The 21,809-nt window shown below is 35.4% G+C and overlaps 1 protein-coding gene and 1 long non-coding RNA gene across 5 annotated transcripts in view; both read left to right on the top strand.

Moving 5' to 3' along the window:
* Positions 1–21,581, top strand: part of LOC127833088 (ATPase MORC2-like) — a 95,148-nt gene extending 73,567 nt beyond the window's left edge. For all 4 annotated transcript variants that reach the window (XM_052358365.1, XM_052358367.1, XM_052358366.1 and 1 more), the window contains exons 20-24: positions 11,649–11,685; positions 12,068–12,210; positions 12,598–12,730; positions 13,191–13,307; positions 16,186–21,581. In XM_052358365.1, coding sequence (XP_052214325.1) covers positions 11,649–11,685; positions 12,068–12,210; positions 12,598–12,730; positions 13,191–13,307; positions 16,186–16,296 — 541 coding nt within the window. In that variant the 3' untranslated portion in view covers positions 16,297–21,581. The remainder of the gene's footprint in view (positions 1–11,648; positions 11,686–12,067; positions 12,211–12,597; positions 12,731–13,190; positions 13,308–16,185) is intronic.
* LOC127833461 (uncharacterized) lies at positions 2,797–10,356 on the top strand. The gene is made up of 2 exons (XR_008027426.1): positions 2,797–3,340; positions 10,206–10,356. It is a non-coding gene; the product is annotated as an uncharacterized LOC127833461 (long non-coding RNA).
* Positions 21,582–21,809: the final 228 nt, after the last annotated feature.

Below are 21,809 nucleotides of genomic sequence, written 5' to 3'. Positions count from 1 at the left end.
TCATACCTTAAAATTTCTGGTTGCTATGGCAATAAATAGACTAGAAATACTGCTGAAAGTGGTGGTTTTCTGGATCCTGCGATAACTTTGAAAGTTCTTAATATTTTTTCATGAAACTTGAAATATGGATAGATGGCAATATGGACATTATGCACGTCATTTCATTTTGTTCCTACGTCAAAAATTATGGTTGCTGTGGCAACAAATAGACTAGAAATACTGCTGAAAATGGTGTTTTTTCTGGATCCTGCGATAACTTTAAAAATTCTTCATATTTTTTCATGAAACTTGAAACATGGATAGATGGAAATATGGACATTATGCACGTCATTTCATTTTGTTCATAAGTCAACAATTCTGGTTGCTATGGCAACAAATAGACTAGAAATACTGCTGAAAATGGTGTTTTTTCTGGATTCTGCGATAACTTTAAAAGTTCTTAACATTTTTTCATGAAACTTGAAATATGGATAGATGGCAATATGAACATTATGCACATCATTTCATTTTGTTCATTCCTCAAAAATTCTGGTTGCTGTGGCAACAAATAGACTACAAATACTGCTGAAAAAGGTGGTTTTCTGGATCCTGCGATAACTTTAAAAGTTCTTAATATTTTTTCATGAAACTTGGAACATGGATAGACGGCAATATGGACATTATGCACGTCATTTCATTTTGTTCCTACGTCTAAAATTTTGGTTGCTATGGCAACAAATAGGCAAAAAATACTGCTGAAAATGGTGGTTTTCTGGATCCTGCGATAACTTTAAAAGGTCGTAATATTTTTTCATGAAACTTGGAACATGGATAGATGACAATATGGACATTATGCACGTCATTTCATTTTTTTCTACGTCAAAAATTGTTGTTGCTATGGCAACAAATAAAAAAAAATATTCTGACAATGGTGGAATTTCTGACAATGGTGGAGCCGGTAGGGGACTTTTATTGTTTGGCAATAGTCTTTTTGTAATTCCTCTTTTTATTATGGAAACAGTTGTGTTTGTTCAGTTATTTTTTAGGGCTAGTTTGGGACAAAAAAAAATAATTCTAATTCCCTTCCTCAAAACCTATACATTGTTTTCCTATAATAAGCTGAAACTTACTTTCAATGAAAGTTTATGAAAAAAAAAAATTAAAGAAGAAAAAAAGTGATAAGTAAGAATCTTTTTGGAAATAATGCTAGAAACTGTCATCAAGCATAATTTGAGCATACTCTAATTTATCATTTGTAGAAAAGTATTTCATACATTTTTTATAACAAAGCCCAATATAAGCATGTTATCATGTACGTTGATTATAAAAACAGTCTGCTTTTGTGCTAAAATGCCTCATCTGAACCATGTCATGGTTATGTGGCAGTTGCTATGCAAACCTTGGTAGTGTTGGGTCTCGTGTAACTCTTCACACAGGTGCTTCACAACTCCAGTGTTGGTGTGACAAGAAAGGGAACACTTCTCGGTGCCTAGATTAATTTCTTTCTCACTCGCCTCTTTTGGGAGTGTTAAGGGGAAAAGTTTGTATTAGTATATTTTGCAGGGTGTTTTTTTTTAAATAATAATTAATTAGATATATTGGATGTATTTTCCAATAATTAGTTTTGTGACAGCAGCAAAAATATTGGAGTCTGGTGATAGAGGTTATTATTTTTGCTACAAATAGTTATAATACATGTGTGACATTAGTTGATTGTAAAGTCAATTACTTTACCGTTGTCAAGGAAATCACACCTAAAAGGAAATCACTTATGTAAGCAGGGATAAGAATCTTTTGTGGACTTGCACGATTTTTAAACATTGGGTTTGGGCCATGCACCATGTTTTTCGAGTTCTGCACTGCAATTTCGTCAAGAATTGTACACTACATTTACAAGAAATCAAGCAGACTAATTAAGCTTGCAGTTATTATTATGCCCCCCTTCGAAGAAGAGGGGGTATATTGTTTTGCACATGTCCGTCTGTCGGTCCGTCTGTCCACCAGATGGTTTCCGGATGTTAACTCAAGAACGCTTAGGCCTAGGATCATGAAAGTTCATAGGTACATTGATCATGACTGGCAGATGACCCCTATTGATTTTCAGGTCACTAGGTCAAAGGTCAAGGTCACAGTGACTCTAAATATTAAAATGGTTTCTGGATGATAACTCAAGAATGCTTAGGCCTAAGATCATGAAACTTCATAGGTACATTGATCATGACTGGCAGATGACCCCTATTGATTTTCAGGTTACTAGGTCAAAGGTCAAGGTCACAGTGACTCAAAATAGTAAAATGGTTTCCAGATGATAACTCAAGAATGCTTACGCCTAGGATCATAAAACTTCATAGGCACATTGATCATGACTAGCAGATGACCCCTATTAATTTTCAGGTCACTAGGTCAAAGGTCAAGGTCAAAGTGACTTGAAACAGTAAAATGGTTTCCTGATGATAACTCAAGAATGATTAGGCCTAGGATCATGAAACTTAATAGATACATTGATCATGACTGGCAGATAACCCCTGTTGATTTTCATGTCACTAGGTCAAAGGTTAAGGTCACAGTGACAAAAAAACGTATTTACACAATGGCTGCCACTACAACTGACAGCCCATATGGGGGGCATGCATGTTTTATAAACAGCCTTTGTTTGAGAATAGCTTTCCATATTGGTTGCAAATAATCATGACCAGTCTTAATTGCCCGGATTTAGTGTGATAAACAAAAGATAAATGCAGTTTAAAGTCATACAAAATAGTTGAAACTGTTTGAACACTCTACAAGTCATATTTGCGACCCATTCGTGAACCTTGCTAAGAACATAAGAAAATTATGTTGTTATCATATTTAGGATGAGTTTGATAATGAATGTTAGTCTATTGTGAACCTTGTGAAAGCAACCTGCTCAGGACAGCTCTGTTTTTTTAAGGTCTCTGGTGAGCGCCTAAGCACATTTGGCCCTCCTGTTATACACATTTTTATTGGTGTATGATGCTTAATATTGTTTTTGAAAGTTTAGGTATTTTTATGCCCCCCTTCCAAGAAGAGGGGGTATATTGTTTTGTATACATGTCGGTCACATGTCATATAAAATGGTTTCTGGATGATAAGTCAAGAATGCTTACGCCTAGGATCATTAAACTTCATAGGTACATTGATCATGACTGGCAGATGACCCCTATTGATTTTCAGGTCACTAGGTCATAGGTCAAGGTCACAGTGACTCGAAACAGGAAAATGGTTTCTTGATGATAACTCAAGAATAATTAGGCCTAGGATCATGAAACTTCATAGGTACATTGATCATGACTGGCAGATGACCCCTATTGATTTTCAGGTCACTAGGTCAAAGGTCAAGGTCACAGTGACAAAAAACAAATTCACACAATGGCTGCCCATATGTGGGGCATGCATGTTTTACAAACAGCCCTTGTTTTATATAACTTCAGGAACTTAAATCCACGTGGTAAGATGTTTAAGAAGTTTAAAGGGACCGTCAACCACGAATGACAAAAAAAGAAAAGTATTTTATTACAATTATTAGTTTATATTGATTAAAATATCACATCTGGTATATTACATAAATTGAAAAATGTTAATATTTTCAGTATATTCAGTAATAAAATTTTGAAATGTGAAATCGAAAGTACATCGCGAAAAAAAGTGACATAACGATATACACACTATAAATAACACAAGTAGATTGATCATTTTATATAATTTTATTTATATAAAATATATACAATTCACTATGCATGCACAATGTGCATTCCTGGGTTAACCATGTGACGATGATGATCAATCTACTTGCGTTATTTATAGTTAGCTGGTAGTTACCTGGTAGACATACCCAGTAAAAAGAATTACCAAATATACTGAAAATATGAAGACTAAACAACTTTTTTCAAGTAATGTAATATACCAGTCGTGATATTTTAATCAATATAAACTAATAATTAAAAAAATAAGAAAGGTATTTTAGAACTTTTCTTTTTTCGTCATTCGTGGTTGACAGTCCCTTTAAGATGCTGAATCTGTATATTTAAAAAATGAACTGGATTTTTTCTAAGATGCGACTTCCTTAAAAGAAAAATGTAATAACATGAAAGCAGAAAGTGTTGTCCCTGATTAGCCTGTGCAGACTTCTAGGGCTTATCTGGGATAACACACAACGAACATGAATTTGTGCTGTCCCTGATCAGCCTGTGCAGACTTCTAGGGCTGATCTGGGATAACACATAATGAACATGAATTTGTGCTGTCCCTGATCAGCCTGTGCAGACTTCTAGGGCTGATCTGGGATAACACATAATGAACATGAATTTGTGCTGTCCCTGATCAGCCTGTGCAGACTTCTAGGGCTGATCTGGGATAACACACAACGAACATGAATTTGTGCTGTCCCTGATCAGCCTGTGCAGACTTCTAGGGCTTATCTGGGATAACACATAACGAACATGAATTTGTGCTGTCCCTGATCAGCCTGTGCAGACTTCTAGGGCTGATCTGGGATAACACATAATGAACATGAGTTAAGCCCTGCCAGATAAGTCTGTGCAGACTTCTAGGGCTGATCTGGGATAACACATAATGAACATGAGTTAAGCCCTGCCAGATAAGCCTGTGCAGACTTCTAGGGCTGATCTGGGATAACACATAACGAACATGAGTTAAGCCCTGCCTGATAAGCCTGTGCAGACTTCTAGGGCTGATCTGGGATAACACATAACGAACATGAGTTAAGCCCTGCCAGATAAGCCTGTGCAGACTTCTAGGGCTGATCTGGGATAACACATAATGAACATGAATTCAGCCCTCCCTCATTAGCTTGTGCAGACTTCTAGGGCTAATCTGGGATAATGAACATGAATTAAGCCCTGCCAGATAAGCCTGTGCACAATTCTAGGGCTGATCTGGGATAACACATAATATATGAATATTAGTTAAGCCCTGGTTTCCTAGAGTGCAGGTTTTATACTTGGATAATTATGCCTTTATTTGCAAAGCAAGGCTACATTTTACCAATTCAGCATCTTTAAGTGAATTGTTGTACTTTATATGATTTGGAAGATCTATTTCTTTATACTTACATTCAATTCTAAAATAAGTTTACAATGACTGTCAGCCCAAAGGCAATAAATGCTTTTGATAAAATACATAAAGGGTTGCAGGTGGCTTTTAATCACTCTGCTTCTAAAAAAAGTTTATAATACATTGAGTGCTCCTTCTTGCAAATGCTGAATGTAAAAAAAGGATATAACAGTGTGTTGGTGAGTATATAAGCATAGTCACTAAAAATGGTAGACTTCAAGATTCAGGCTAGGATTTGAATAGTGCTGGATGATTTTTGTCAAAGGGGGACTTTTGTTGTTTAGTCCTTTCACTGTGTCATATTTCAATAAAATGAGTAATTTATAAATGTTTAATAAATATTGCACGTATTTTCCTTTAAAAACATTTTTTTTTAATTCAATCTTTGTTCAAATTTAGTATTAAATATAAACTTCAAATCAAATTTGCGTAATGATAATATCATATAAATTGGGCATGGGGTCGGTCTTAGGGGGCAGTGGGTTGCACGTGTCATTTCAGGCCTAGTTGGAGCACTGAGACTTAGTGACTAATATTGGGAAACAAACTTGGCCCCACTCCAGAGCACAAGAAACGTGTGGATTAATGGCATGTTCCTTTTTGGACAAGAATTTGAGTGACGCTTACAGTGATGAAGGATAATTGGCGATTTTTAGCTAATCAAGCCTGCTCAGTTGACTTTCTATGAGAGTTGGTATGTAAATCACCGGTTACAGGCTGTTTTATGGAGGCAACTTGCACGGGATGTTGTATAAAGGTCGGATTTCGAGACTCACCTGTTTTCACGGTGGGCCGCTTAAAATGCTCCCATCATTTATTTGGCTAATTGATGTCAAGTGCTCAGGTGTTTTTCATTGGTGACTGTCTTGTGGTGTCACTGGTCAGTGTACTTTAGGAAATTATTTTATTTTTATAACAATTTACAGTTTTTGATGTAATTGTGCTTTGACAATTTGTAGTGAAATTGAAAAAAAAAACAAGCTGTGTTAAGAAACAATAAAAGTTTCAATTGTGCATGTTTATTTAGTGTGTATGCTATTAAGCAAGAAGTCAATTGTATGGAGATTTCTCTGGCAGCCTGCATAGGCTAATCAGGGTAAAGACCTTTTGTATGGAATTGTTTGTTTAAAGGAGGTCTCTTCTAAACTAAAATCCAGCTTTGGCAGAGAGTGACTGTTGTCCCTGAAGAGCATTTGCAGTTGGCGCAGGCTTATCTGTGACGACATTTAATGCTCAGGCATTAAGCCCCGTTTTCCCAGAACACGGCTCATATTTATTCATATAACCAAGCAGACAATCAGACTGTACCATACACATTTCACAAGTAGATAATAGCCCATGTTTGACTGGTGTGGTCTCCATTCGGACATTCTTGTTAGTGAAAAACCATTTAAGAAAAAGTGTTTCAAAGAGTGGTAGTTAGCAGGTATTAAGGGGGATTAAAGCCATCTTTATCATATGTGGTCCATTTCAATCATCGCTGGGCCCAGTAAAGTCAATTAGAGAGGCGACACAGTAAGCGGGGGACGGTTTTCAGCCTATGTGATGATTTTCCCAGCATGCATTACTGAGGTGTTACGGTGGTTCAGGAAGTGTTACAGTGGTGTTACGAAACCACAGCTTTGATTGTGGACCAAGGGGGAGGGGCATAGGCAAGTTTCCGGTTGTGTGAAAAATAGAGGCATGTGTATTGGAGTATGGTAGAAAGATTGGTATTTCAGTGGATAGATTCCCCAACAGGCTGTGGTTACTCATCGTTGGTCTTCAATTGGTTTTCTGCATTATTGGGTTCTGTTATGCAAGGAAGGCGTACTACATGTCTTACGGTGGATGTTTTGAGTTTGTAGATATTATTCTGTGACTGAAAAATTAGTTTTTATTTGTTTATTTTTAGACCAAATAGTTTCCCCCATATTTCATGTTAATTGAAATACAGTAACATAAAATATTTTCAAGATTGTTTAATCTGTTATTCAGATAAAAAAATTAGCCCAATTGGGAAAAAAACCTGGAAAAATAAGCGTGAAAAACTGAGAAATTTGGAAAATTTGTGTCGTAAAGTCTTCTTATTGGAAAATTGGGGTATTTGATTTTTGCTCCCAAGTACTTTACAATTGATAACTAAGTGTTGTCAAGTTGTCAATATTATATTAATTTAGGTTCAAGCCATAGAGCTGCATAGGGAAACTAGCTAAATCTTGCATTTTATTTATAAAAATTAAAAAATTATAAAAAGAATTGGAAACCATATTTCGGAAAAATAAATACAGCAATCAGAAATTTGTAGTTTTTTTCGTAATTGGGAAATTGCCGTTTTCCGGTATTTTATAAAAAAGGAAAAATCAATGCTTATTAGTCCTCTACCGGTTTCACTGGAGGGGACTTCTGGTTTTCACTCTGTGAGTCTGTCACACTTTTCTGGATCCTGCGATTACTTTAAAAGTTCTTAATATTTTTTCATGAAACTTGGAACATTGATAGATGGCATTATGGACATTATGCATGTCATTTCATTTTGTTCATACAACTAAAAAAATGGTTGCTATGGCAACAAATAGACTAGAAATACTGCTGAAAATGGTGGTTTTCTGGACCCTGCTATAACTTTAAAAGTTCTTAATATTTTTTCACGAAACTTGGAACATGGATAGATGGCAATATGGACATTATGCACGCCATTTCATTTTGTTCCTACATCAAAAATTATGGTTGCTATGGCAACAATTAATTTTTTCAATCTGAAAATGTTGGAATTTCTGACAATGGTGGAGCCGGTAGGAGACTTATATTGCTTGACATTAGTCTTATTTTAAGTTTGAAACTAATTACGTTTTTTCATCATGGTCAAATATTTCAATTTAATTCAAACTGCTGTAATATACATTGTTTACTTTTTTTCCCCGCAATAACATTGATAGTGTCAACACTTTAACGTAGCTGTTTATTTGGGTCTCAAATATTTAATTTGTCATTATTGGTACCTTAGGTGTTGCTATTGCCCAACATTACCTTGGTATTTACTGATTGACACCACAAACATTGTGCACTACAATACAGAACTTGTAAAAGGTTAAATAGCAGACTTTGGTACCATGCCCCATAGTGTATATAACTGTGTAAATTACTAGTAGTTTTTCTGGATATATTTCCTGTTGACCAACAATTATGGACACCTTTTAATTTTAAGGCCTTTGACAGGAATTTTACAATCATGGTTGTGTAATGATTTTGTGGAATGGATTTGACGTCTTTTATTACTCAAGTTAATTTTTGTTGTTACTGGTTACCATTGTTAAATATAAATATCATTGTTGAATAAAAAGAACAATAAGGTTTATTTATTGTCCCCTACCTGTTTCACCGGAGGGGACCTATGGTTTGCGCTCTGTGCGTCTGTGAGTCTGTCACACTTTTCTGGATCGTGCGATAACTTTAAAAGTTCTTCATATTTTTTCATGAAACTTGAAACATGGATAGATGGCAATATGGACATTATGCACTTCATTTCATTTTGTTTCTACGTCAAAAATTCTGGTTGCTATGGCAACAAATAGACTAGAAATACTGCTGAAAATGGTGGTTTTCTGGATCCTGTGATAACTTTAAAAGTTTTAAATATTTTTTCATGAAACTTGCAACATGGATAGTTGGCAATATGGACATTATGCACGTCTTTTCATTTTGTTCCTATGTCAAAAATTGTGGTTGCTATGGTAACCAAAAAAAAATTAATTAAATTTCTGAAAATGGTGGAATTTCTGACAATGGTGGAGTCGGTAGGGGACTATATTGATTGACAATAGCCTTGTTAATTTATTTTTCTTATTATATTTTAATCTTTCATTTCAATTAAAAAAGGTTTCTTATTTTAGATTTATATGACTTTTTGTTTGATTCAGTCTCAAGTCTACCATCAGCTACCCTTCATCATTTCCATTGGAACAATAATGACTTAAAAACACATTCTTTATTAGTCCCCAATACATTGTGAGCCCTTGAAAACTAGTTATAATTATTAAACGAGAAAACAATACAGTTTCTGCGTCCTTGCTCCCTTAACTGTCTCTCTTTCTATTCCTAGCCCGTGGCCTGGCTTTTATTCATTTAATCATAACTGTTGTCACTTTTACCCGTAAAACAATCACTTTTCCTGGGCAAATAATATGGGACCATAAGGCATTGGGCACAAACTCAAATCTACACAACGTCTTAATACAGGAATATGATAGGCGGACATTGATCACTTTGCAACCTTAAGAAAACAAGACATCTCCCGTTGATGGCTCAAGATGCGGAGTTATAGTGTGAACGATTATTAAAATTTCATTAACATCACCAAGATCTGTAATTGGGTTTGGCTTGTCATTGGATTGATGGGGACCTCTGGGACATATAATGTTCCCTGGCTAATACAAAACAATTTTGCAATTCAAACACAAAGTGGCCAGAGCGGGCCGGAGTTGGCAATTTGATTCAAATTATGCTTTATGCAAATAAAGACAGTGGTAAAATGAAATGTGTATCCATTAAGGCAGTTCATTCAGGTAATTTGTGAAAAGTATATTTGTTTAAGAAAGTTTTTTGGATTAATGAGTTAAATATGAAAATTTGATGCCATCTGAAACAGTATGTATAAATGAGAAATAATCAGGCTTGACAAAAAATAGTTTTAAATGCTTGAAAGGGTAATGAGTTTTGAAATCAATTTCAGGTCTCATAAGAAATTTAAAAATCAAAACAGTCCATTAAATTATATGCTGGATAATTGCCTTGTTGCAAAAAAGAAGGCAAAACAATGCTCAAAACAAAATACAGTGTAGCAAGATTCAATTTTTAAGCAGGTTTAAAATTGTACTGAACACAACATTGCATTTTGTTAACAATGACAAAATACTTGTCATCCTATTTGTTCACTGTTAATTATTATGCCCCCTTCAAAGAAGAGGGGGTATATTGTTTTGCACATGTCGGTCTGTCCGTGGGTCGATCCGTCCGTCGGTCCGTCCACCAGATGGTTTCCGGATGATAACTCAAGAATGCTTAGGCCTAGGATCATGAAACTTCATAGGTACATTGATCATGACTGGCTGATGACCCCTATTGATTTAAAGGTCACTGGGTCAAAGGTCAAGGTCACAGTGACTCGAAATAGTAAAATGGTTTCCGGATGATAACTCAAGAATGCTTAGGCCTAGGATCATGAAACTTCATAGGTACATTGATCATGACTGGCAGATGACCCCTATTGATTTTCAGGTCACTAGGTCAAAGGTCAAGGTCACAGTGACTCAAAATGGTAAAATGGTTACCGGAAGATAACTCAAGAATGCTTTTGCCTAGGATCATAAAACTTCATAGGAACATTGATCATGACTGGCAAATGACCCCTATTGATTTTCAGGTCACTAGGTCAAAGGTCAAGGTCACAGTGACTCGAAACAGTAAAATGGTTTCCTCATGATAGCTCAAGAATGCTTACACCTAGGATCATGAAACTTCATAGGTACATTGATCATGACTGGCAGATGACCCCTATTGATTTTCAGGTCACTAGGTCAAAGGTCAAGGTCACAGTGACTCAAAATAGTAAAATGGTTTCAGGATAACTCAAGAATGCTTACACCTAGGATCATAAAAATTCAGAGGTACATTGATCATGACTGACAGATGACCCCTATTAATTTTCAGGTCACTAGGTCAAAGGTCAAGGTCACAGTGACTAGAAACAGTAAAATGGTTTCCTGATGATCACTCAAGAATAATTAGGCCTAGAATCATGAAACTTCATAGGTACATTGATCATGACTAGCAGATGACCCCTATTGATTTTCAGGTCACTAGTTCAAACGTCTAGGTCACGGAGATAAAAAAACGTATTCACACAATGGCTGCCACTTCAACTGACAGCCCATATGGGGGGCATGCATGTTTTACAAACCGCCCTTGTTTAGCTAGCATGTTTTATTTTAACATTTTTTCTGTTTAAAGAAAGCATCTTTTAGCAAAAAGCCAGTCAAGGCAGAAAGTGTGATGCCTGATTAGCCTGTGGGGACTTCACAGGCTCATCTGGGATGACACTTTATGCACATGCAGACTTCACAGGCTCATCTGGGATGACACTTTATGCACATGCAGACTACACAGGCTCATCTGGGATGACACATTATGCACATGCAGACTACACAGGCTCATCTGGGATGACACTTTATGCACATGCAAACTTCACAGGCTCATCTGGGATGACACATAATGCACATGCAAACTTCACAGGCTCATCTGGGATGACACATAATGCACATGCTTTAAACCCCCTTTTTACAGAGCACAGCTCATATAAATCTTGCAAAGAATCCTGAACAAAGTTTTTAAAACATGACATACTCGTGACTAATCCACTCCAATAACATTTGAGCATATTCAAGAATATCTAACGTTTTTTGTCAAATGATGTAATCTAAAACATTTAACATGATGCAATTCTGTGCAATGTCTCTCTGAATTACCGGTATTCTGTACCTTTCAGTTTACATAAATTAAACTAGAATACATTATGTTGTGTTCTGTTCTATTTGTAGGTACAGCAACACTGCACCAAGCATTCGACTAATAAATGTAAGTATTGTGTATTTCACTAAATATGAACATATGTGTTTTGTAAATTATGTCATTTCTGAAAATTTCATTAATTGGAAGATTTTTAGCAGAAAAACATGACAGTGTTTAACCCACAAAGTGAGCTACAAAGTGGAATATATTGGCACTCAGTATTCTAACAGTTAAAAAAACTTTGATCACTAATCTTACCTGAGTGTTTTGACTTTCAATTTATTGCAAAACTCTAATTTGTCCAAATACAATTCAATGTTAAGGTTATCATTTCAGAAAAAAAAACTAGTTAATTTTTTTTTTTCTTTTAAAATATCATAATGGTTCTAAATTTTGGCATTATACCCAATGTGACATACCTTTTTTACCTTCCCTGATGGTGCTACAGGAGGACGATAAAAAGATTACCTCCCCTGGTGGTGCCCAGTCCCCAACGACGTCGGCTGCGCCGCAGGATGCGGAGGCACCTTCTTCCTCCACGGGCAGTGGGCAGCATGCACAGCTTATAGACGAGATAGCCAATGGTTACAGGTATGAGTTGTAGGACCTATCATAGATTGCTAATGGTTACAGGTACAAGTTGTGGGACCTTTAGGAGATTGCTAATGGTTACAGGTATGTTTTGTATGATGAGATTAATAACTGTTTCAGGTACAAGTTGAAGGACCCACGTTATGTTTAAAAAATCCTAAAAAATTTAGAATAAGTGTTTTGAATATTTTATTTGCTCTGATTAAACACATAGAGATTCATAGGGAATTTAACTAAATGTTGAATTTGATTTACCAAAAAAAATTCTTTTTAACCTTTTAATTGGGAATTTGGGGCTGTCATTTTGGAAAAAATATAAACTGGTTGACATGGAGAACAGGGCCAAATAAAGGTCTGAATTTTACCAGAAAAGAATACTGCTTACAGGACGTGCCTGCGCTACTTTCTGCCCCCTCAGTGGGTCATGGACAAGGACTCCATATCAGGGATGACGCCACAAGAGCTCGCCACGTTCCCTCTAGATGATTTCTTCGACCACTACGAGAAAGGACTACGTAAAGTGAGCAGATTGTGCCTTTGGTTAAAAATTGTGGCATAATGCATATGCGTAAACTGTCATCACTAAGGAGCCTGTGCAGTCTAGACAGGGATGACAATTTCCGCCTAGTCTTGATTTTCATTGACAATAGACTCAATTAAAACAAAAAATTCCATAAACAGGTAAAGTGTTATCCCTTATTGGCCTGTGCAGACGACACTTTACACACATGCATTAAACCCCCTATTCTTAGACCCAAGTTCATATTTAAATTTAAAAATACATTGTATGTTGTCAACAATGAATGAATTCTGAGCCTAAAGTGTGAATGTAAAGCATATTACGACAGCAAATATATCTGGAATGACATAGAGACATACAATATTAAAAAAAACTTTAAATACAGCACTAAAATAATAGGGAAGTTTATAGCAAATGAGCATTAGTTATTTTATTAGGAATGCTGCACTCTCTTTTTCAGTTGGTCAACAACTTCCAAACTGAGGCGAGCCTGCGCAAGCAGGAGTGTGAGGCTTCACAGGCAAAACTGAAATCTGTCCGAAAAATGATCGCCAAGCTTTTGACCTTCAGCAATGAGGTATAGTCAGCTTGGTTGTTGTACTGTGTTGTTGATGGATGACGGTGGTGGTGTTAGGAATGATTATACAGTCAAAACTTACCTAGCGATAAACTGAGAACAACAGTAAACTGCAGACAACAATCAGTTTGGATACTCTCCGACGAAAACCACTCTATAATACACTTGAGAATAACAGTCAACTGTCCATAAAGGAAAACAGCCAATATACTTAACTCTGAAAGTCATTTAAAAAACTTAGAACGATGGTCATGAGTCAGTTGTTTCGAGTGAAAGTAGAAAGTGGATGCACAAACGAAACAGTTGAAAGTAACAATTACAATGTGTATTAGTAGCAATTATCTGCTGCAGTTATAATGACAAAGTATGAGCACTTAATGAAGTCATAGATTATTATCGCTAATAAGGTGTTGAAACAACTTAGCTTGCAAGTGTTGTTTATAGAAGGCAATACAATGATTAGTGATTGTCTTAGTGATAGATGAAGGCAAAACAGACATTAAATTACAACATTTATAACAAACTATATACAATTTTAAAGAATTTGGCGACTTTTTCTTTGAATGAGAACGTTACAGTTATTCAGTTCTTTTGGTTTATGACAGCAAATCTGCGTTCTATACTTGTTCGGAGGTGACGTCATTGACACATGACAACCTTAATTAAAAAATATCTCCCAATGATTGTAATAAGAACTGTCTGATTTACTGAATGAAAGAGATGCATGAGTAAATAACAATTTTATGTTATTATGCTTAGTTATCCTCAATGAGCATTTGTTTTTAGCTCACCTGAGCACAATGAGTCCGTTGTGCTTTGCACATCGTCAACATTTACCTTGTTTATACTGTTGACTCCTCATTTATTGTTAGATTTTCATGAAACTTGGTCAGAAGATTTGTCCCAATAATATCTTGGACTAGTTCCATAATGGTTCTGGTTTGTTGGAAAACATTCTCTCCAGGGGGCAGGGCATTTTTCCTTATATGGCTATAGTGAAAACTTGTTAAAACTCTTAAAGTCACAATAATTGTCCAATCTTTATGAAACTTGGTAAGAATATTTTTTTCATTATATCTATGATGTGTTCAAAAATGGTTCTGGTCTGTTGAAAAACGTGGCCACCAGGGGTGGGAAAGTTACATTTATTGTTCACTCTTAATGAAAGTTGGTCAGAACATTTGTTCTAATGACATTTTGTGCTGCAAAGAACAGGTCAGTACTTTTGTATCTAAGGTGAGCGACTTTGGGCCTTTCAGGCCCTATTGTTTGAAGTAAAGCACCTATTCAGATCAATGTTCCAAACATCAAAGTGTACAACAATTCTACCATTGATGGAGCCAGTTATGTCTGCCAATTTGCTGTATTTACAATATCTGATTATTGAACACTAATATCTTCTTGTTATATCAGTGTGAAATATCAATGGCGCGCAGTTGTTCATAATATGAACAGTATTCCAATACTCGCATTAGCTCTTGCCCCTAATTATGCTTAAACAACAAAACCATGTTTGTGCTTTTCAATATTTTAAAACCATCATTATTGCAAATACGGTTCATTGAATTACCATAGAAGGGGCAAGTAACATTAAGAATACAGTTATAACTGAGGATCTTTCAAGTCCCTGGGGGAGATTTTAAAAGCGGCCATATTTTGTTGTCGATGCATGCTAGGAATTAATTGACATATGGTGGTTCAGAATCCTGAAATGCTTTCACACCTCTAAATGCAGCGCTAATGTTCGACGTATTGGAGGCAGCCATAAATCTGTGTCTGGGGAGATATGAGATAAATCGGCAGTTAGGATTCACTTAGTTACTGCCTCCATTTTGCTTCGTTTCATCTCAATTTGGCAGGCAAGTGGCGGCAATTACGGCTGGAATATATGAATTTGAAAATTTTATACTCAAATGTGGCCGGAGAATCAGTTAGGGGGGTTGATTCACAGACAGTCTGGCGAAAACAATAGATTTCTCTGCTAGATACTGGTAGAAGTTAATCTGCTCCTGTCAGAATTTAACGGGAGCAAAGAACCTGGCTCCACTGTTTGCGACAATATTGATGAGAAGCTCAGTGTGGTGTTTGAATATTTATTCGTTACTCAAATTCATGAAATGCTGTTGCAAAATATTTTTTATTGTTTCTACAATATCAACAGTTGTGGAAAAGGGTATAAATAGAATTGCTTGTAACTGTTATCAATGTTTTTTTATTGTTCAAATTGTATGTACAAAAGAAACTTAAAATTCTCATTTAAGTTAACAAAAGGACATCATTAGGATGTGAACAAATGCAGTTTATTTTGCCAGTTTTGAGACAAAGGCATACCATGCTATACATTTATGTCAAACTAGGCAGTACAAAAGTAGGAAATAGGAATTCTGACAAAATTATTTTATGCTGTTATGTATTATAATATTGAAACAATTAGTTTTTTACAATAAACATAAATGATTAAATAATGTGTTGATTTCAGAGACTTGTTTTAATTCCTTTGTGGTCAAGTTGTTTCAGAACATGCAATCTCAGATTAGCCTGTACGGACTGCACAGGCTAATGTGGGACGAAACTTTATGCACATGCATTATACATGTAACTAATTTTCCCATGATAAGGCTCGTAATATTAACCCTTTAAGCGCTGGAACCGAATTTTGAAGGCCTTTGCAAACAGTTTGGATCCAGATGAGACGCCACAGAACGTTGCGTCTCATCAGGATCCAAACTGTTTGCTATTCTGATAGTATTCTTTGAAAAAAATCAAAGAAATGGCTAATTTTAGAAATTCATCAGAAGACATTTTAGCAGATGACAAATTTCCCAGCATGCAAAGGGTTAAGACTTATCTGCTTCATCTTATGTACTGTGTATTTCAGGAGTTCAACATTGACCCAGAGTGCGATGGAGAGCAGGTGGACGAGTTTTTACTGACGTGTCTTCAGGCAAGCAGTGCCAAGGCTGCAGCGGGAGGGGACCCTGCAACCTAGAGGTCTCCAGGGGTCATAGGGTAGTCTAGGGGCATCTTGGACTTGTTAAGAGGTCAACCAGGGTTCATCTGGGTCACAGGGGTTGTATTGCGATTAAATGTACCTGAAATTGTGATTGCAAAACTATCAGGACTTATTCTTGCTTACTGATTTTTAGACGTATTATAGACTCAAGGAAAATACTTTAATACAGTTTCCTGAGTGATGCCCTCTGCAAGAACCCCTAACAAAGTGTGTGTGTATGTGGGGGATGGATCTACCGGGGACGTCTGTCTGCAGACAAAACTTATCTGACCATCTACATGTACTCCTACACTTTTCAACATGCAACATTCAAACTTTTGATATGACATTGTGAAATTGTTAGCATATATCGTAACAATTGCTAAAGTTGTGCCTAATTTTAATTGTCAATTTGTATAGCACAATTTTTTTTTAACTTGCTACATGGTAGTATGATGTGGTGAATGGGGGTTTCACCACTTCTGTGACAAACTCTTTACAGAATGATCAAATTATAGGTTGTACATGCCAATTAAGACGTTTAAGTTGTTTCAGAACATGCAATTTTAAGAAACACCTTTATTCTAAAGTCATAAGGCTTAGACTTGGTTGGTGATAATGAGACCTGTATGTGGTGGCTGCAGTATAGTCATTGAAAACCAGTGTTTTATGAACGAAACAAATCTCAAACAGACAGCTTCTTTGTTTGTCTTAAGATGAGTCACGTTCTGAGAAAACTGGGCATAATGCATGTGCCTAAAGTGTCGCCCCAGATTAGCCTCCAGATTAGCCTGTGCAGTCCGGACAGGCTAATCAGGGACGACACTTTACGCTTTTATGACATTTTTCCATGAAATGAAGTCTCTTCTTAGCAAACAATCCAATTATGGCGGAAAGTGTCGTCCCTGCTTAGCCTGTGCGAACTGCGCAGGCTAATCTGGGACGACACTTTACGCACATGCATTATGCCTAGTTTTCTCAGAACACGACTCATATGATGCTTTACATTATTAGATTAGCATATACAAGTGTCTTGATTTGGTGTTTGTTTCATTTTGTGTAAATAATTAATTGAGCATTTACTGTGTTAGGTTCAGGTAGCTTAAATCATAATGATAAGAATATTTTAAACTGTGAGTTAGTTTCATTCTTTCAACTGCAGGGACACATACTTACACGATGAAATCTACCTAAATATAGGCCTTGATGTGGGAAAACCAGGCTTAATGCATTTATGTTAATCCAGATCAGCCTGTGCAGTATGCAAAGCCTTATCAGGGACAGCATGTTCAACCTAAACTTAATTTTTGCTTCAAATTTTTTTCCTTCAAATAAAAACCATAGAAACGGCAAGTGTTGTGTCTGATTAGTGTGTGCGGACTGTACAGGCTTATTTGGGATCACACTTAAAGCACATACATAAGACCATGTTTTCTCAGATTGCAGCTCAAATGCAATCAATATTTCTTTAAGCATGTGAGAAACTCTTGAAACAGATTGAGCTTTAACAAGAAAGTCAAAGCATTTTTAAAATCTCATATTTGACGTTTTTGAAATTCACCTTACATTAACCAATGGTCATACATGTTATATGTACCCACGGCAACACCAACATCGGCACAGTTATGTTATGTTCCCTGAGTATGTATCACTACGCATGGCATATTTAAAATGATACGAGGAACACAGATAAAAATAGATAATTGTTGACAGAATGTGCAGTCTGCACAGGCTGTTCAGGAACAATATTTTGGGCATACATGGAATTTTGTGTTTAAAGGATGTCTCTTCTAAACAAAGATCCTGTTTAGGCAAAATTGGCCGTTCTTGATTAACCTGTCCGCACAGTCGAGTCTCGGATGACACTTTACGCAAATGCATTAAGCCCTATTTTCCCTAAACTAGACGCATATATATTAAAGGCCCTATATAGGTGACAAATCAAATTATTATGCATATAAACTTGCCTAATTTTTACCGGATTTCAGTTAATTTTGCATAAAAAATGGTAATAACACAGCCGAGGTGCAACGTTGTCAAGAAGTATTGAAGATATACCCGTTTCATAGTTGGAAGAAATGTTTACAACTTTGCAACTAACGTGATGTGTAGCCCCAAAGTGGTGACGTATGCTAAAAATAGCCAAAAGCACATTCACTTTTAATTCTATTTAAAACAACTTTTTACGAGCAAAAAGTAACTAATTAGATCACTACAAGAGTTTTGACCATTATTAGAAGAGACATACTTTGTGAGTGATACCGGAAAACATTGAAAATCAACAATATATTTTTGGTGACCTGAGTCACTGTCACTTTCCCGATTAAACAGGGATGTAAATAAACTGTTTGTTTGTAAACACGATTGACTTGGAGGACACTGTATTTTGAGCTCAAAACAAATTGTTTTGCTCATATTATGATAATGTCCAAAAGCATATACATATTGTTTTTTGATAACCTTTATATATAAAATACGGAAAAAATATTTAAAAATCTGTAAATAATTACGGATCTTCACTTTTATAGAGCCTTTAAACATATTAGTAACTTTAGGATTCAGTATCGTATAGCAGTGATATGAATATGTGTTCTTGTCTGTATTGCGAAATATTAATATGCATTTATTGAGCTTTGATTTCCATTGGTTGAATGATTAAGAGGAGCATTCAGATTGAGTTTACGAAGATTTAAATAATAGGGCCTGGAAAAGCTGTATCTCACTCTGATATTTACAACATTTCCCAATAAATGTTCATGAAATTGTTAATATTTCAGATAAACATGACACCATTTTTTGTCATTTAGTTTGATAAATTGCACAAAAAGAATTTATGTTAAGTTCTTTGTGGTTTTGTTGAATCATTTTTGTTGCTAGAGGAAACCCTGCATCGCAAAGGTGTAATTACGGGCATTAACTGTTGCATATATACAAATAATATGTTGTGTGTGTACATTTTCTGTTCAGTGTTGTTTTTTGTGTTGCACAATACAAGTTATAACGATTACTTTGTGTGTTTGCCAATGAGTGACAACACTTCAAAGCCGTGTTCATATCTTTTAATTGTGTTTGAATTCATAGGAAATGACTTTTTAATATTTAGTTTAGCATTTTATCACTGCGTTTGAATCTTACAGTGTTCACTTTATGTTCTTTATATTGTGACTCTTTTTATTTTTTGTGGCAGATATTTTTATTATTATTTTAAGCTCGTGCAAATATGAAAAATATATTTTAATGATTTAATTAATAAACAAATATACATTATATGGGTTCAAATGCTTTTAAGTAATGGATGTGCACTCTTGGAAGACCAGGCCTAAAACATGTGGGAAATGAGTCGCCCTGTATATGCAGTCGGGGCAGGAGGGAAATTAGTGGCATTGTATATGCAGTCGATGCAGGCTTAAAACATGTGGGAAATGAGTCACCCTGTATATGCAGTCGATGCAGGCTTAAAACATGTGGGAAATGAGTCGCCCTGTATATGCAGTCGATGCAGGCTTAAAACATGTGGGAAATGAGTCGCCCTGTATATGTAGTCGATGCAGGCTTAAAACATGTGGGAAATGAGTCGCCCTGTATATGCAGTCGGGGCAGGCTCAAAACATGTGGGAAATGAGACCATCTGTATATGCAGACGGCAAAGGCCTATATAGCGGAATTCTTTCCGCTTCATAGGAATGTTTCGTTTAAAGGGAAACGGTCTCTTTTAAACGAAAATCCAGTCCAGGACAAAAGAGTCTTCCCAGATTAGCCTGTGCACACTGCATAGGCTTATATGGTATAACTCTTTACCCCCATGCATAAAGCCCACATTTCTCAGATGCCTGGCAATCAATTTGATAACATATTAGAGATTGACAGAACACATTGTACCTGCCATGTGTCTTGCGCATATCTTTAAAAATTGACACAAGGAAACTTAAAGTTTCAAGGGAAAAAAAATATGAAAATATCTATTGTAAGATTGGATAATAAATTTTCAATGGAAGTTTTTTTCTTGAAACCATTCTTATGGTATTACTGATAGTATATAATCTCATTTATCTGACTCACAGTATCATCTTTGAACATAGCTGCTCTTTTGCTTTAATTTTGAAGTATTGTCTTGAAATAGTTCTAAATTAATTTATAGCGAGATAAATAAGCACAGAAGTTGTATGTTTAGTCATTTTAATTAAGCAGTCTTATTTGTACCTTTCTGATTTATTGAGGTAACACATATGCAAATTACATTGGAGAACAGTTTATCAAGATCTATTGCTGATTAGTGTTAAATGAAATTATACGCTTTCTGTTTACACACTTAAAACACCAAATTTAGCATTATAATTTGAGTGTCATGACTTGGAATTGTTTTGATAATCAGATTAAAAAATGTAAGGTGAATATTTGGTTTAAAAAATCATGTTCAATATACATGTATATGACATCATCATTTCATGTGTACAAAGTTTTCATTTCACAACAATAATACAGTCACATTCATCTTGTTTATGTTTATGTGTTTTTGTGTATGTGACAGTTTTTAAGCAATAACTTAAATTATGTTAAGTTTAGCAGAGTACGAAGTGACAAATAGATTTTGATGTTTAAAAATGCCTTGTTCATTGACAATAAACCCTTAACCGGAAAACGGATCTATTGTTTGAAACTCATCTTTGGTATACATGTAAATACAAAATGCTAATGATTACATATATTATGCTGTTGTCAACTGTTTACACAAGTATTTGTAGGGTTTGTATTTGGATAGTGATGCAATGGATGTGCTTGTAGGAATTAAAAACACTGGTTAAACACAGGATGAAAGAGTGTCAAAGGCCTCTGGTTTAAGATGAAATTCTACGTGACAGCTTTCTTCACATGTCTATGGACCCTTTAACCCTTTACCGTTTTTATACGTATTTTCAAGCATTTGTAGTCCCTTAGAAAATTATATCTAATTTAAGACCCTTCTTCCCAGATTCAAGTTTTTAAGGCTTCATTTTCAACCCTTAGATACTAGTGAGCATCAAACAGCATACAACCTGAATATAATGTGAGTTACTCGCAGGCTGTTCTGGTTTTATGCTATTTGCACATCACAATTTTTACTTTGCTTCTGAGTTGGAAAGGGTTAAACAGACGCACACAGGGTCTGCCACATTGTATTTTTTGCATTCATTTATGTTTTGTTATATAATAGCATATTTTTCAGATTTGCTAATTTCACATTTTGTAAATGTATGTCATGTTAAAGTATTATTGATTGATAATAAACATTGAGACTTGTATAACTTTTATCATCATTTTATTTTTCACATAGAATATGTTCCTCATTGTACAGCTTAAAAGTTTAGTATTTTGTAAAACCAAAATTACATTAATTATTACTTAATATACAGTATAAACCAAAGCAATGTTTTGGTTTAATTGTGGAATATCTTTCAAAATGAGATAATGTTATAGAACAATCGTTAATATAGTTTATAAAAAAATAATTTGCTATACAGTGCAAAGCATGT

Source organism: Dreissena polymorpha, chromosome 1 (genome assembly GCF_020536995.1).
Source record: "Dreissena polymorpha isolate Duluth1 chromosome 1, UMN_Dpol_1.0, whole genome shotgun sequence".
Taxonomy (NCBI): Eukaryota; Metazoa; Mollusca; class Bivalvia; order Myida; family Dreissenidae; genus Dreissena; species Dreissena polymorpha.
Note: the sequence above shows the minus strand (reverse complement) of the source record. Positions and strands in the feature narration are given on the sequence as shown.